The sequence below is a fragment of the Haliaeetus albicilla genome, chromosome 9 (genome assembly GCF_947461875.1).
Source record: "Haliaeetus albicilla chromosome 9, bHalAlb1.1, whole genome shotgun sequence".
Lineage (NCBI taxonomy): Eukaryota > Metazoa > Chordata > Aves > Accipitriformes > Accipitridae > Haliaeetus > Haliaeetus albicilla.
The window spans coordinates 4,397,758-4,413,769 of record NC_091491.1 but is presented as its reverse complement, the minus strand read 5'-3'; the positions used below and the strand labels follow the sequence as shown (position 1 = coordinate 4,413,769).

The 16,012-nt window shown below is 45.7% G+C and overlaps 1 protein-coding gene across 2 annotated transcripts in view; it reads left to right on the top strand.

Annotated features, from left to right (window-relative positions):
• The first annotated feature begins 96 nt into the window (after positions 1 to 96).
• VPS53 (VPS53 subunit of GARP complex) overlaps positions 97 to 16,012 on the top strand; it is a 69,305-nt gene continuing 53,389 nt past the window's right edge. For both annotated transcript variants that reach the window (XM_069791044.1, XM_069791043.1), the window contains exons 1-4: positions 97 to 227; positions 3,056 to 3,136; positions 4,242 to 4,291; positions 5,097 to 5,163. In XM_069791044.1, the coding sequence (XP_069647145.1) occupies positions 144 to 227; positions 3,056 to 3,136; positions 4,242 to 4,291; positions 5,097 to 5,163 (282 nt within the window). In that variant the 5' untranslated portion in view covers positions 97 to 143. The remainder of the gene's footprint in view (positions 228 to 3,055; positions 3,137 to 4,241; positions 4,292 to 5,096; positions 5,164 to 16,012) is intronic.

Here is a 16,012-nt window from a genome sequence, read left to right as displayed (position 1 = left end):
GGGAGGCGAGACCACGCCCCCTCGAAGCCCGCCCCCACGGCCCAGGCCCCGCCCCTAAGGGCCGGTGCTGTGGAGCGGGAAGGGGAGGGGGTGTGTCCTCTCGTATCCCGGCGTGCCGCGCGGCCCGGAAGCGGCGGGCCGCCATGGAGGAGGACGAGCCGGAGCTGGCGGCCGGGCTGGAGGCGGCTCTGGAGCTGGCGCCCGCCGTGCAGGCCGCCATCGAGCAGGTCTGCCGTGGGGCCGGGCGGGAGGCCGGGCGGCTGGCTGGGCCCCGGGGCTGGGCAAGGTCCCCTCTGGTGAGGGGCCGGGTGTGGGCGCGGCCCGGTGTCCGCTGTGTGAGGGCCCCGGCGGGCTCCCTCAGCGAGCTCCGGGCCTTCCGCTGCTGGGCCCCGGGAAGCTCCAAGCTGGCCGTGCTTGGAGGAGGATGCGGCCCCTCCAAGCGTGGGGAGAGAGCCCCTTGGCCCCCGGGAGGGGACGGGACGGGCTCTGCCGGTGTCCTGGGGCTGCGCCGACCCGGGTCCCCCGGGTCCTGTTAGTGCTGGGGGGCTGGCACCTTCCCCCGCAGTGCGAGGGGTGGTCCTTGTGGTCGGCCTCAGCTGAGCATATCTCATCTAATTGCTTTCCCATCACTGATGAACGCGGGGCATTGACTGTTCTGCAGCCGGGCATGCCTGTTCTCTGTCTTCTAATTGAATATTGTTAGTCAGTATGTAAAGGATCTTAATGGAGTCAAATGGCCCGTGACTCAGTTGAAGGTGGGATAATCTAAATGTCTTGGCTTGACTTTGGTGATCAATATTAGGTTCCAGCTCAAGTCCTTCAACGTTCCCTGAAACACTTTGTGGCACTTGGAGCCCAGCAAAAGTCAGTGAGAACCCGGGGTAAAATCTTGTGTCCGTTGGAGTCTGACTGTGCTCGCACTGACTTCAGCCAACCCTCCCATCTGAAGAGCTGTTTCTTGTAGTAGAAGTCTGTGGACAGCAACAGCAGCTGTCTCTCAAAGTATCGCTCAAATAAGTTTTCACACTTTCTTGAGTGTTGAGGCTTGCGGATCGCTTTTGGTGGCTTTCCTCAATGAACTAGGGCAAACCGTGGTAGCTGGCACAGCATCTCAAGGGAGCCCGGCGCCAGAAGGTGAGGAAGGTAGCGCAGTTTGTCTGTGGGTGCTGTGCCAGCTTTGGAATATTACTGCTCCAAAGAAAGAGACATCCCACATACTCTTGTCTTTGCATGGGGTTGGCACACCTGGCTGTAAACCATTGAGTAGTTTTTGCTGAAACCTTGAGAACTGCTAAATTAAATGCTACCTTCTAAAGGAGACTTGGAACTTGTCCAGAAAAAGAATCCTCTGCACTTTACAGAGTCTGTATGTTTAAAAGCCAGAAAAGCCTGTTGTGATTTCTAACATTATACAACCAAAGAGAGTTACCTAGTGACATTTTCATCAAGCACAAAATGTCTCTTCGAGGTAAAACATGTCTTTTAGAGACAGCCTCGGCTTGAGGTTTTGAGCAGTGGACAATCCACCATATCTCTGGCTGAGTTATTTTAACAGGTAATAAGGCTGTAGGCAGATCTTCACATCCTGAGCAAGGGAAGATGTTGAGGATGACACTGTCGCTTCCTCACTGGCACTTTCCAACCCAATAATCTTGTTCCTGTGTGTGTTCCTTAATCAGCTTTGGGCAAAACCTGCCAGGTCCTGGTTAAATGCTCAGAACTGGCTCAGCTGACTTCTGCCTGAAGAGGGGTAGGGAGCAAACAAAGACTGGTGCTCCACCAAACATGGCGTAGTCATTTCTGGTTAATGGGTTGTGACAAAGACCTAGGAGTAGCAACTTCTTTAGCTGGTATAGGTGCCTGCAGCATTGATCTCTATCTGCAGTTTGAGAGTGGAGTTCCTGACTAGCCTTTATCTTCCATCTGGCCCCTTGCTTCACCTGCTCTTGATGCTTGTGGAGATTTGGGATTAATTGAAGCTGCAGTTGTGAGCCCAGAGCAGGGCAGGCTGGTTGTGATGCTGCAACTGTGCTTTTGCAGTGGGCTAATGTCAGAGCATCTTCCTCACTCGGGCATGGCCTCATGCATATTTAACTGCTGCCTGCTTCTCCTTGGCCACAGGAGTAGCTTTGGGAAAGCTGCTGAAGAGGCCTATTTCAGGGAGAAGTTGCTCTCCTTTAAATGGTCTTACAAACCCACTGCTTTCGTGCTGCAAAATGTGTAAAACGGTGTAAATGCTGCGTGTGACCAGGGTGACCTGCAGAGGTGATGCTGGGGTGTGAGCTAGGCAGGGTTTTGACCATGGAGTGCAGAGCTGATAGCTCTATAAATGTGGAACAAATATGGTAGCAGAGAAGGGAAAGCAGCATATTTTAGTCTGTGGGGACAAAAAGCAAAGCCTGGCAGCTGTGTTTGCATCTTTTGAGCTACTTCCAAGGAGAGATGAGATTTGTTTGCACCACAGCTGCTCTTTTCCCTTTTCTGTGGGTAGGAAGAATAATTCACAGATTCTGTTTCTCTCCCTCTTTTTCATGTGAAAGTGGCAAACCCAAGTCTCCAGAGAACTTGTACAACCATTTTAAAATTCATTTCCTAGTACATGGCTGTGAAAAGCAAATCCTCCATCTCTCACCATGGGGCCTCGCAAAGCCCAGGCAAAGAGAAGGGCAATGCCTCAGCGTGGAGGTTCATTTCCAGACAATGGCAAAAGCATCAGAATGGTTTGGGATGCATAATTAACGGCTCGTGTGTCTGGGGAATTCCTGGCACAGCATCGATTGTGCTGGGGCTGTATGTGGAAGCACATGTGTATATTATCTGTTTACCCAGGCTGATACCCACAGGAATTTTAATAGGTCAGAGACCTACAGAGCATGTAGGTGTTTTACTCCTGGGCAGAGGGCTGACTGCTCTCTGTGCATGCTTGTTAGAACAGTGCTGTGAAATGTAATCAGAAGTGGATGCTGAGTAATTAGAAGCAGTAGGTACTCTGTAAAGTTACAGAAATTAATGGTGATGTATTGTTGATTGTATTTGTTTTCCTCCCTCTCTTCAGGTATTTCCCAGCCAAGATCCACTGGACAGAGCAGATTTCAATGCTGTGGAGTATATTAATACTCTCTTTCCCACTGAGCAAGTAAGTAGTGCTCACAGCATGGCGTGAGGGGTAACCTGATAGTAAATGACTGAAGGCTTGTTTAAACCTGTACCCAAGCCTTTTCTTTTAAACAGTAGCACAGGTAGCAAGACTATAACAATCACTTCTTAAATTTGCATCTCATGAGGTTCACTGTTATTGTGTAGTTTCTTTCCATCCAAAGTACTCACTGCAGTAAAAGTCCTGCTTTGATCTGTAGAAATAAATTAGTTTTCTATAGAGAGGTTTCTCTTGCAGTAAATTTCATAACTTGCTGTGTATTAATCATTGATGAATCCTCAGGGGTTTCAGCTAAATAAGGCGGTGTTGCCTGTGAAATGTCACTGGAGAGTCATCCATGTTTGAAACCTATTATTTCTTTTGAGATTTGAAGAATGAGATTGCCATGGGCTCATATCCATACTTTGTCTTCCCCAAATGAGCCCCAGGGGCAGTTTTGGAATAATCTATTACAAAAAGGAGGTATTTCTGCAGCTGAAGTTTGGGTTGTGAGGCAGCTCCAACATTTACCATGTTTAAGATCCCCTGCAGCACTAGCTTTTTGGGCTTTCAGCTGTTTCTAGTTAATTTGCTGGTGGTGCTGGCTTGGCTTTTTTTCCCTTTGCCAGTAGTGGAGAGCTATTTCCCCTGCAATACCCCCACTACAGCTCCGGCAGCAGCCAGGCCTCCTCCACCCCATGCGCTGTGTGTGCGGGTTCTGCAGGAGGGTCTCTGCCCAGGGAAGGCGAAGGCTCTGTCCCCGTTGCCCACTGGAGGTCACTGTCACCACGGTGTTTCTGGAGCAGTTCTGCAGACAAGGCAGGGCTCAGGGCACCCTGCTTGCTCACGGCTGGGTGGGAAGCAGGGAGCCTGTGGGACCTGCAGGGCTGCACCCTGGCCTGCCCTGTCTTTTGCTGCTCTTCATTATATGACCTGAGGAGCAGCTAAGTTGCTGTGTGTCTCAGTTTCTCCATGTGGAAAACAGAGTCATTGTTCTCCGCTTTGTAAAGTGCCACATGTGAGAAAGTGTTAGGTATCACTGCTGATGTGTATCGCAGTAAGAGGTTCCCCATTTCACTTATCTTTGGTTTTTTTCATGTTGTAGTCTTTGGCAAACATCGATGAGGTTGTGAACAAAATCAGACTGAAAATAAGGTAAATGTTCCTCCATTTTATTGCATCTCAGGTAGCGAGTAGTCTAGTTGTCACTGAGGCTTCATAAATACAGCCTTTGCAGTATAGCTGATAGGAATTCATTTGCTTGTAAGGCACGAATATGATCAGCCTCAAGTCCAATAGTGGGACAGAGACAAAAATGACTCCCTGTAATTATAATTCTTTTTTATACTTTGCCCCTCTTGTATATTATGTACCTTTCCGTTATTTTAGCTGATGGGTTGCAAAGTAAAGCTTTGAAAAAAACAACGAACTGAGAATCAACAAGTACCAAATTTTAGTACAATCTGAAAGGTGAGAGAACAAACTACCCAGAAGATTTGGTTGCTGAAAATTTATTCTGTTTGTGAGGTCAAAATAGCAATTGTAAAACCTCTCATTTTGTATTTTTTTATTGTCATTATTGGTACTAAAAGTACAAAATAAATATAATTTTGCAGGAAATACTTAAATTTTCTGTGCAGTCTGGCATTACCAACCTCTTTAATATGTGGAAAGTGGAAATGAAAACGGACAAGAGAAAACTGACAATATTGCTTAAAGGAAGAGAAGTGCAATAAACCCTGATTAAATTAGGAAATGGGTTTTTATTTTTGCAACAGAAGTTTTAAATTATGTAAGATAGTGATGTCCTACAGAGAGAGGAAAAAAAAAAAAAGGTGAATTTAGCATTGGTAGCACCAGCTTTTTTATTTTAAATCTCTTCTGTAGCTCTCAAGTTTCCCACAGTTGTTTGGATCAGGCATGTAGAGAATGAGTTTGACATTATAGGTTCTTTCTCCAGGAGGCTGGATGACAACATTCGAACTGTAGTGAGAGGACAGACCAACGTGGGACAGGATGGCAGGCAGGTATGTGCATCTCGTCTCCGGTAATGCCAAGGGTTCTCAGCCTGCGATGCTAAATTCAGGAATGGCTCTGGCAGACAGAAACCCACTTTTATTGTTAGGGAGGTGTTTCTGCTGTCTCTTACACTAATGACTTTGTGAGCTGCTTGCTCAACAGCTGTTCTAGCCTGCTTTCTGATCACCCTCCAAAGGGAAGTGAATGAGAAATTGATTTAAAAATCAAAAGCAAAACCAGGAGGCTTGTGGTTGTGCTACTCTGAAACTAATGATAAAACAAACAGGATTAAATGGGTACAAGCGCATTTGCTAGTGAGTAAGGATCAATAAAAGGCTATTTAGCCTTTTAACAAGGTTGTTTGCCGAAACATCCTGTGTTGCTAGTGACAAAGCCTGATGACTGACTACCAGTTCATCTTGCATGTCTTATTCAGCTACCAGGTTTTCACTTGTCTTTTGCTTGACAGATGTGTTTGCTCTGAGTACACTGTTGAACAGCACGGCCATGGCTGCAGTGTTTGTGAACACTGAGCTTGGTCCACGTGTTAATCTGATTTTCGGGTATCACCCAGTGCTGCTGTATTTCCTGTGTCTGTTCTGTTTTACACCAGGAACATTAATGCCTTGAATCATCAATCATGCTGCTTTCTTCAGTGTCAACACTGACTCATCTTTTAATACCACATTTAAGACTAGTTTTGTGGGATGGGGTAGTCTCTGCCACAGAGTCAGTGGCCTTGAGTGAATTATTTAACTTATCTATGCCTTTGTATTGCTTTCAAAAAAATGTGAGATGCTTACCTCTCCTAGCAGAACTAGTTTAATACTTGCTTGGTTGCCTGAGTACTGCTACTAAACTGGGGATGTGCTTGGGATGTGGCATATCTAGGAGTGGTGCTGCCTGTAATCACTGTGCAGGGATAAGACAAGAAATCAAGTGGGGAGGCAATTGCAGAAGTTGAGGAGGGAGTGGAAGCTAGTGCAGTACTTGGAGAGTTTGGATATGATTGGAAGCCTGGTGCTGTTGTAGCCTTTTGGGCTCATTCGAGGTGACAAATGCAGAGAAGACCACAAAAAAGCGCGATCGAGAAGAGCTGTGGCTGAGAATTGCCTGGAGTGCCTCAGGACTTACAGGTCCCGAGGATGAATGTGGTGAGAGATGAACAAAAGCAGTGCCACGGTCAGCTGTGCTTCCAGGATAACAAAAGTGTCTTTGTGCTATGGAGATTCAGCGAGCTTTGTTTAGAGCTTTGCCTTGTGCCTGTGCTTTCTCATTCTTTAATACCTTTGAAGTTCTCCAAAGCATGTACAGATGGACTTGGACAGTATCCTGCTCTGAAGTACTGGGGAGGCAGGTCTGTCTGTGTAGCCATTCATTTAGTTTGGTTGTAAAGAAACCAATTAAACTCCTGTCCAAGTAAAAACCTTCAAACATGCATGTGTATGTGGTGTGTCTGTACAGGGTATCTTTCAAGCGGCCTGGAGCTGCAGTTATTCACAAATATTCCTGTATTTAGCTGTGAATTTTCCCTCTCTGCTGCTTTGCAAGGCAGACTTTTAGACAGACACCGGAGCTTGCAGTTGCATGAACTGACTGCATGGGCTAAGGCCAGACAGTCTCCCAGAAGTGTAACAGTTGTTTCTTACTTTAAGAGATCCTAACAAATACTGAAACCATTCAATTATTGAAAGTGTTAGTTCTCTGGTAAGAAAAATTGTTTGACTCTGAAATGCTGCAAGCTATTTTTTTCTTGAGTTTCTAATCCAAGTCCACCATTTCACACTTGTATGTGCATTTCATATGTGAATTGCTGGAACCAGACTGTTAGAGTGGTAGGACTCAGCTGGGTCTTGAAGTTTAAAGCAGTAAAGGAGCGTCAGCAAGCTCAGGCCTTGCATGTTAGCTGGTTGGAGGGACCCGCAGCGGAGGAGGTCATTTTACAGTGCTGGGGAATGCTTGAATTGCGTTTCAGTTTGAGATGAAATTTTATATTTGTCTCCCCAGAACCAAACAGAGGAAACCTAGAAGAAACCTTTGCTGTTCCTGTCACCCCCTGCACTGCCTTTTCTGAGTAGTGTATTCTGTGTGCTAGCTGGGGGAGTGAGGCAGCCTTTTTCACATGACCACCCTGTTGACACCTGATTGTGAGGGTGAAAACCTTGCTTTTCAGCTTCACCTGCCTGTTCCTGTGTGGAAGAGTGCCTTTGTTTTACTAGCATATCAGTGGAATCAAGGACGCTTAGAAATGTTAAGTTTTTATAGAGCAAGAGGCCTGGCTTCTCCCACTTTGAAAGGAAGGGTTTCGTTTTGCAATGTATGGTAAGAAATTGTTTTGAAACAACAGAAAGCAAGGTGCCTTTAAGACAAGTCAGTGCTCTGCTAGGAAGGGAGTCAGTGCTACTGAAAGGGGCTTTTTTTCCTTATTTACCTTTTCTGGTAGTAATTTGTAGTTTGGTCCCACAATAAAATTAGGTTCTCTCATCTATTGATCTTCTATTCTTATTAAATTTGTAGGAAATTTGTATCCTCAAGACCAATATTTCCCTGCTGAATTGATTGAAGCATATACACATGGATAGATAGTGTTATCCTGTGAAGCTCTCTCTTAGGAAGCCTGGGATGAAGATTGTTATTGCATTTTTTTCATAGTAAGCAGAACTGCAAACCACCCTTGATTAATAAAGAAACAGTTAGGAACCAGCTTTTGCAATAGGTTTGAAACAAAGCTTAAAACTAGCCACAGCGAAAAGTTTACTCTTCGGATATCTTTTCGCATTTATAACGCTTTCTTAGCATATGAGATGTCTATAGCCTGTAGTACACAGTACTTGCAGCAGACTAGCTTTTGAAAAAGCCATTCCTGTCTTTTGACTGACTTCCATCCCCATCCCTTGACACACTGAGACCCCAGAGGAACAATGCAGTCTGTCGTGTTCTTGAAAGTGTGTGCTGTAAATAAAAATGCATATGAACTCTGATGTTGTAGCTGCTTGAATTCTGGTGGGAGCTCAGGACACTGTGTATTTATTGCAAGATTGGACCTGGAAGGTGTTTTACAAAAGCGTCTTTCCTTCAGTCACATTGTCCTAACAACTCGTGGTACAAACTGTAATCAGCGTTTGCCAGAATTGCGTGACTGCGTGGTGCTGGAGCTAGAGGAGCTGTTCTTGTCTGGAGAGTAAATAATAGTTTTCATAAACATTCTTTCAATCTCTGACTTCCTTCCAAAGGAAACACAAACCTCATATGCAGTGATAGAAGGAAAAAAAGTTGTTCGTTAAGTTAAAGCAAGCCAGGAGGGGGTTCCCTGCTAAGCCCCTGCTCGTAGTTGTCTGTGTTAGCTGTGCCCTGCCTGCCTCGGGTTTGCGTGGGGAGGCAGAGCTGCACACATGAGCAGTTGCCATCCCTGCTGCCCTTGCAGGTGATGGAGCATCGCCTGCCGTGGGTGTGGAAGCTGATTCAGGAAGCTCATCTTTGGCTTTTCCATCTCCTGTCAGCCTTAACTGCCAAACGTGGGGTTGGGAATCTGGCGGAGGCTATTGGTTCAAGTGCTGCCGAAATCACTGGGAGCTGGGACCTGCCGTCAACCTATCTAATCTCTTTTTTTTTGGTAGCATGTTTGGAGACCAGTGATACCAGGCAGGTTCCTAGAAGACAAACTGAGGGTATTTAGGCTTTAACAGCTTTCTTTCTCTTTGGGGAAGGGGTAGTTTACCAACTGAGCCCAGCAAAGCAGCTTTCCCTCTCCTGCAGAGGAGCAGTGCTTTACTGAGCCTTGTTGAGAGCTGCACCTTTGCAGCTGTCCAGGAGAGGGGAGCCCAGCCTTGTTTTTGAGACCAGGGTAACGTTTTACTGATCACTGATGGTGAGGGAGTGCTGCCAGCAGAGACACGTCTGAATAGCGCTGCATGTTATTCTCCCAGTTAGAGCAATCTAAATCCCAGTAAGACCAAGTGGGGAACATAAGGTATGCAGCTATGGGAATGTGCTCTCCATGCTCCTTAAGGAAAAGGAGACCTTAGGGATAGCAAATTCAAAATCCTAATTGCGGTTCCAGCCACTGTACTCCCTGTGATCCAGTCTCCTGTCCCATCTGGCTGGTAATGTGGCAGTGGTAATGATGGGGATAACACTTCTGTGCTCCACCTGGGTGCTGAGATGATTGAGCAGGTCTTTGAGATGGAATTGTAGGTACGAGAAGGATGTTAAGAGTAGCTTTTTATAGTCAGTCTTTAACTTTTAAACTGTTTCCTGAATAGTCTTGATCACGTACACGTGTTCGTATAAAATAGTATTTAGGTGTCTGAAGAAGCAGATCCTAAATCTAAAAATAAAGTCGATCAAATAGATGTGGCCCCAAAAGAGTTATTTAAGCAGCTCTAAAGACAGGAATGCTCCCTTCTCCACAAAGCGTAACGTTTCCCAGTTCAAAGCATCTGCCTTTTTGAAATTTTGCCCTAGAATTTCCTCCAAATGCAAAAGCCTTAAAATAGTCTGGCTCATTTGGCTTCCCCTTCCTGGTGCGATATTTCAGTAAAATCTGTAGACAATACCATGAACTTCAGAAATTATCTCGCTAATGGTCCTTTTATGGGAGGAAACAACAGTCGTGGGTGGAACATTCCTCTGCAGGGCGTAACAAAATTTTCCTTGGGAGTCCCAGACTTGGGCTATTTCGGATGCCTTGGGAGAGGCTGGGAATGCAGGAGCTGCTGTGGTTCAGTTGTAACAATATGCAGTTCAAGCTGTGCCTGCAGTTTCTGGGGAGCCAGTGCTATCTGATTTTTCCTCTGTAAAGTTTTTCTCAGAGCTGCTGCTGAACTGGAGTCTGGGCTGACCTTGCTAAGAGCTGCAGTCCAGTTGTGGCATAATTTCCTCTTTGCCCTAGGGTGTAGTATAAAAAGTTCCCATAGATTTTTCCACTGAGTGTTTAACACACTCCATACGGTTTTATTTGTCACTCTTTAGTTGTGTTTATTGCTAAACCTTCTGCATGGACTGGCAGTAATTTTTTTGACAGTTGCTGACATGCCTTTACTGGTTGTTTGGCTGAAGCTGCTTTACCTATCAGGCTTTCGTCCTTGTAATAAAGCACCCTCTGCGTTTGCAGTCTAGTTTAACCCTTGACAGTATCTGTGCAGCCAGGACATGGGTGCCCAGGTCAGTAAAGGTGAGGCAGCTTTGTACAAAATGTATTTCTGAAGGAATCAAGAATTACGAGGAATGCCAAGATCTGTGGCTTTATAGTTTGAATGTAAAAAAAATGTATTTCTTTCTGTTATCTCTGGCCTATCTTTCACTTCCTGCCCTGTGAGCACAGGTGCATGAAGTAAATGACTGAAATTGAATGAGTAAAGATTGTGTTTTAAAGAAAAGCTTGGTTTATCACTTAGTATCTCCTACTGTATTAGGGTCTGGCTCAATTAGTGCAAGAACAAAGTTAATTGTTAACGAGAAGAGAAAAGGGATGTTTTCTGGGCTGGGAGAAGCCTTGCATGTTTCTGATGGCTGAAGATACTGGTTGATAAGTTGGATTGCTTTGGTTGGCTCCTGCTTCTTTGCTCCATGAGAACAGTAATATTTTTTTTTTTCCATAACTATAGCAGTGCAAGAAAAGAGATGCCAGCTGCTGTGGTTAAAGAATACAAATATCTTCTTGCTGCCCAGCCTGAACCCAGCACAGTAGTAGACAGTTCAATTAGCCATCCCCTCCTTTGGTAACCAGTGCTGTCCTTTCTCGTTGCGTGTAAAAATAAACAGCTCTGCAGCTGTGGGGAGGCTCAGACTGCTCGCCCTGCCCTGTGTATGTGCTGCAGTGTCTGGCAGTGTTTAAGACTGTGGCAGGAGGAGGATGTGTCTGGCATAGAAAAAATGCCCACAGGTTATTGGGTTTGACAAGGTCATAGATGGACGTATGTGACATACTTTGGGGGTTTTTTTTGTTTTGAATAGAGATCAGGAAACACTTTGCAGAATCAATATAGGGAGGAAGAAAGAGATGAAGATGGATGGTGAGCAGAAGAGGAGTGATGCAGGTGCTGCACGTGGCAAAGAGCAGTGGGGAATAAGGTGCTCTCTGCTGATGGGGTCATCCCGGCTACTCAAGCGCCCGTTTAGCTAGCGGTGTCCTGAGCTGCAGGGCAGCTGGTGGACGGTGTCACTGGAGTCAGCGGCTTGTCCTCTCCTCAGCCCTGCGAGTGCTGGGTTGCAGGCAGCGTCAGCCCGCCAGGCAGGGAGGTGAATTTGTGCACTGTTTGCATAAACATCCTTAATGAGCAGCACTGTTGCTTCAGCCTCTCTTCTTACCTCCACCTGTTTGTGTGAAGGTGGCTTTTTTGACTGCAGATTGTGTTTCACGCTGAACTAAGGTACTCAGTGCTTTCAGATCTCCTACTGCAGGCACTTTTATTTCATTTTTTCTATTTATTTAAATATATGCTCACTTCCAGACATCAGATTGCACACTGCTTCCTTGGCTCCAGGGCCCAGGTTCGGCTCACGTGGTTGGTGTTGATGTGCCTCTGCTGCTGGGACAGCATTGATTGCCTTTGCCCGAGCCTTAAGAGCAGATGAGGAAAATCACTGTAAGCTCTTAATAACTAATTAAGCCTAAGTCTATAAAATATTTGGGGGCTTTTTTGTGTCACAATCCCTGATATTGTAGGCACCATCTTTGAATTATAGTCATAGTCTCCTGCATGGCTAAGCTTTATCTCCTGTTTTTTTGATGAATGGGTCATTATTCTGAAATATGAACAGACTAGTGTTAGATTTCAATGCTTTTTAAGATGGCGAATGGATGAGGGTTAAATATTGTGTCTTAAGCTGTGTAATTTTATATATTTAAAAAAAAAAGGTCATGCCACAGATTCTGTAAGACTCCAGTTGAGTGATTAAAGTCCCATAATATTCTTTTGTAACCAATGAATAATAAACAGAAGTTGAGCTGCCAAAATAAATCAAAAGTGAGTTTCATTTAGAGTCATTTCCCTAGTGAATTATGACAGTTGGATAATGTCCTTCCCATGTAAGAGACACAGTGAGCTTTTTCTAGTGTAGAACATGTTTATCGAAAAGGGTTTCAGGTGATTGGCATGCCAAGAAGAAATAGTGCTGTTTATTATCCTTCTGGCTACTGGCCATGAAAACTGGCATCTGCAACTGTATGAAGAGGTCAGGCGTAACTTTTGCCATCTGCTGCAAAGCCTGGTTCAAGGCAGAAGCAAGTCTGAGCTTGACCTTGCCTTGTGCTTCTGTATGGAAGCGCAGTGGATGCAGCCTGTCGCTGTCCTGCGGCCTGAGGCTGGAAACCGGGTCGTGTTTTGTACTGGCAAAAGGCACGCTTTCTTGCTGGTGGCGTTGAAGACAGCGCAAGCTGCAAAGTAAGACCGGACTGTTCCACAGCCAGTGCTGTTTGGTTTTGATGCCAGCAAAGCGAGAAGCCCAGCCTGAAAACACAAATCCTGACAACAGGCAGGAGATTATGTCTTACTGTGGATCTCTTTTTTTTTTTTTTCCTCCCTCCTCTTTTTTTTTTTTTGTTGTCTCACATTTTCGGTTTGTGGTAGTGTTTGTTCCAGCTGTGCTACCTCTGTGCTTAGGGCAGGTGAGCTGTCAGCATTTCCACTTAGAAATCCCTACTTGTAGGGTTCATAGTATGATTGTCCATTCCCCCCACCTACGTTTTGCCTCTGAGGTCTCAACCTGACCATGAATTCATCTTACAAAATCTGATGCAACTCGAGTGGTTGCTAAACTTGACCCCCATAGCAGTCAAGTGTGGCTCTTATGTTGCAAATAGGACCAAAATGCTGCCTGCCGTAAACTCATCAGCAGACAAATTGACTGGAATCCCTCAATCATTTACAGACTTCCTAGGCAAATTGAGTGTGCAGCGCTCCCGATCAAACAAAACCAGGCAGCTCGGTGCTGGAATGGAGGGTGAGCAAAGGAGCGGGTGTGCGTGACTGCCTGCAGCAGCCAAGGGCAGTGGGTTATTCAGTGCCTGCAGGAGAGGCCCTGAAAGACGAGGTGTGTCCTGGGCATAGGGAGGTGCAGTAAACTGCTGCAATCAGGGTGTAAACAGAAATGATGTGAAGGGCAGAGACTCATGGCTTTGCTATTCTGAAATAACAAAGAGTGATAAGGGAAATAATAAGTGTCTGCACAGGGGAGTTTCTCCTGCGTGATAATAGTGTTTAATGTGTTGAGCGGGGCTGGGCATGGGAGAAGGCTGTGGCCGTTCACCTGCCAATATAGAGCTGCTTGACGAAGCTGTAGTAACCCGCCTGGAGGTCCGAGCGTAATGAAGCTAAAGGCTTTGCTAGAGGGTTGTGCAACTCACACAATTAAGGTTTAAGTGGCCACGCCACTTGGGTGCAAATTAGATGCATGACTGTAAAACTTGTGTAAAATTACTCACTGGAGCAAGACCGCTAAAACCACTGTCACTTACAACATATCACTGCCTTTCTTCATAGTGCAGGCACCGGTGTGCAGGGCTGGGCAATGCAATAAAAAATGACAGCTCGGGTGTTGGACTAGCGCAGGAGTGCAGTTCAGGAGTTAAACTGCAAGGTTTCAACCAGCACAACCTGGAAATCGCCTCTCACTTTACCCCCTGTGTCTGTCAGTGTTTGTGCAGCTATTCAGAACGTGGGATGTGATTTCTAAGCGTGATTTGGAAGGTTAAGTGAAGGGGCAATAGTGGCAATTTTAAGCTTGGTCCAGTGTTGGACATAATCTGCTTTGTTGATTTAAAGTGTGCTGTGCAGCCTTAGTGGTTAGGATTGGAGCTGATGACACAAAACTCTATTCCTTAGTGACAATTGTAGTAGTTGTGTAGTATTTGATGAACTCCTAGGGTAGAAATCTGCTAAAATCAAACCAAGTGTGATGAGCCCTTCAGGTGTGTCTGCTCAGGGAAATTAGCTGGCACAGCTGTGGTGCAGTATCATCCTGCTCTGACAGACAAGCCCTCTCGGCTTCAGCTGCAGTGGTTTATCCCTAGCTGTAAAACTTAAGAGTTTTCTCTAAAATGAAATCAGACTGAGAATCAAAATATATTTCCACCCTTTCTCAATCCGGAGGGACTCATTTGTATGAGGTTTTAGTGGCAGAAATTGTTAGGCTGGTCACAGTGTGCAAGGGTTTCTTTGAAATCTTTGCAGCTGAGACTCCTTGGAGAATTGGGGATGGGAACTTATTTTTAGTCATGGTCTAGATTTTCATTGATCTGGGTTGTAAGTGTGGCAGCAAATGAAAGAAGCATTAACGCTCTGTATTCAAGACTGGGGACTGATCCAGGAGCATTAAATTCTCAGCGTCCTGACCACAGCCCAATTTGTAACATTAAAAATACATTTGGATGCTGTGAATTTGGCAGATGTGTCAAGTGTCTATAAAATACTTAGTAGAGGGCAGCTTTCTGATGTGAGTAATAACATCCAATTGAAATATATATTGGCTAGAATCAAATAAAACTAGCACGTTTTCTAGCACACCACCAGTGAGCATATGGAAACCATCGAGGTATTTTAACCATTACTGGGGACAGAACAGTGTTAATTCAGTTAGTCCCCAAGCTCAGAGTTTCCCAAGCAAGCAAACTTCCTCAGAAGATTTGCTTTTTCCCGAAGTGAAGGGACATTTTGTAGTAATGCACGGGCCTCTCTTAATTCCTGTTTGCATATTCCCTAGTACTTCAGTATTTGCTTGCACAAGATTCCTGATAGGATGAGTAAAGAGGTATTTAGAAATCAACACACCCACTAATGAGACACCACTGCTGGATGGGAGCGGTGTGACAGCTCCGTCCCTAGGCTGGGAGGGGATGGAGGAGGCTCTGTCTGTCTGCAGCCGCTGTGGGGATTTGTAGAGACTGACTGTAATTCACTGAATTGTTTTTTTGGCTTGAGTAGTGTTGCTAGTGCTGTTTTTGTATGTGTTAATGTCAATCTGGTACTGTAAGTTGCTGGAACATAACCTTTTAAAGGATGCTTCACTTCAACATCTAATGAGTTAAATGTGGTCTTGTCCCACCTCTCACTTGGGTTATTTTCTTTCCTCCTTTTACTGCTTGGAAGATCTCATGTGAAGAGGTGACACAACTGATGATGTGCGGACTGACCTTAGAAGTTGCTTGGGATAATGCCAAGTAAAGCTATTTTTTAGGCAGTCTTTTTCTTAGTGATTAATGGTTTAACTCTGCTCCCTATTGTTTTATATTGGTGTGTTTGGACTCTTTTCCTGTTGCATCTCAAGGTGAAGAAGGTTGGAGAGCTGTAGCTGATTTACGTGCTACGTTTTTCCCTCCAGCTTTGGAGAATGTGATGAAAACCCACGTAGCTCCCTGTCTGCCCAGTTTACCTGGGGTCTGGCTGCGTGCTACAGAGTTGGGTCTTCCAACTCCTGCGTGTGGTTTCTCAGTCTTCTGCATTTCATCGCTGCTGTTAACACAAGAGCAGGGGAGCTTTCACTGCATAAATACAGGCTGGCTGAGAAATGGGGCTGGCTAAGAATATATCATGTTCTTAAACTGGAAGATCCCCCTGTGTGTTCCCCCCACCAAGAACTGGTTTTTTGGGTCCCTGCTTCTGCGGGCGCTGGGGCCGTACCTCCCCAGGTGCTGTGCGTGGAGCTGGACGGTGGTCTCGCAGGGGCACCCTGCCATCGCCTGCTTCCCTCCTGCGGTTGGGACACGCTCCTAAACCCACGCCAGGGCAGGAGATCAGACACACTACACCAGAGAAGGAGGAAAGTGATCCGTAGCCGAAGCCCGTCTTGTGTCGAGCGCTCCGTCTAGAGTCTCTCGCTCTGTCGCTGGTCCTGCCCTCTTTGCTAAATTTACTGTTG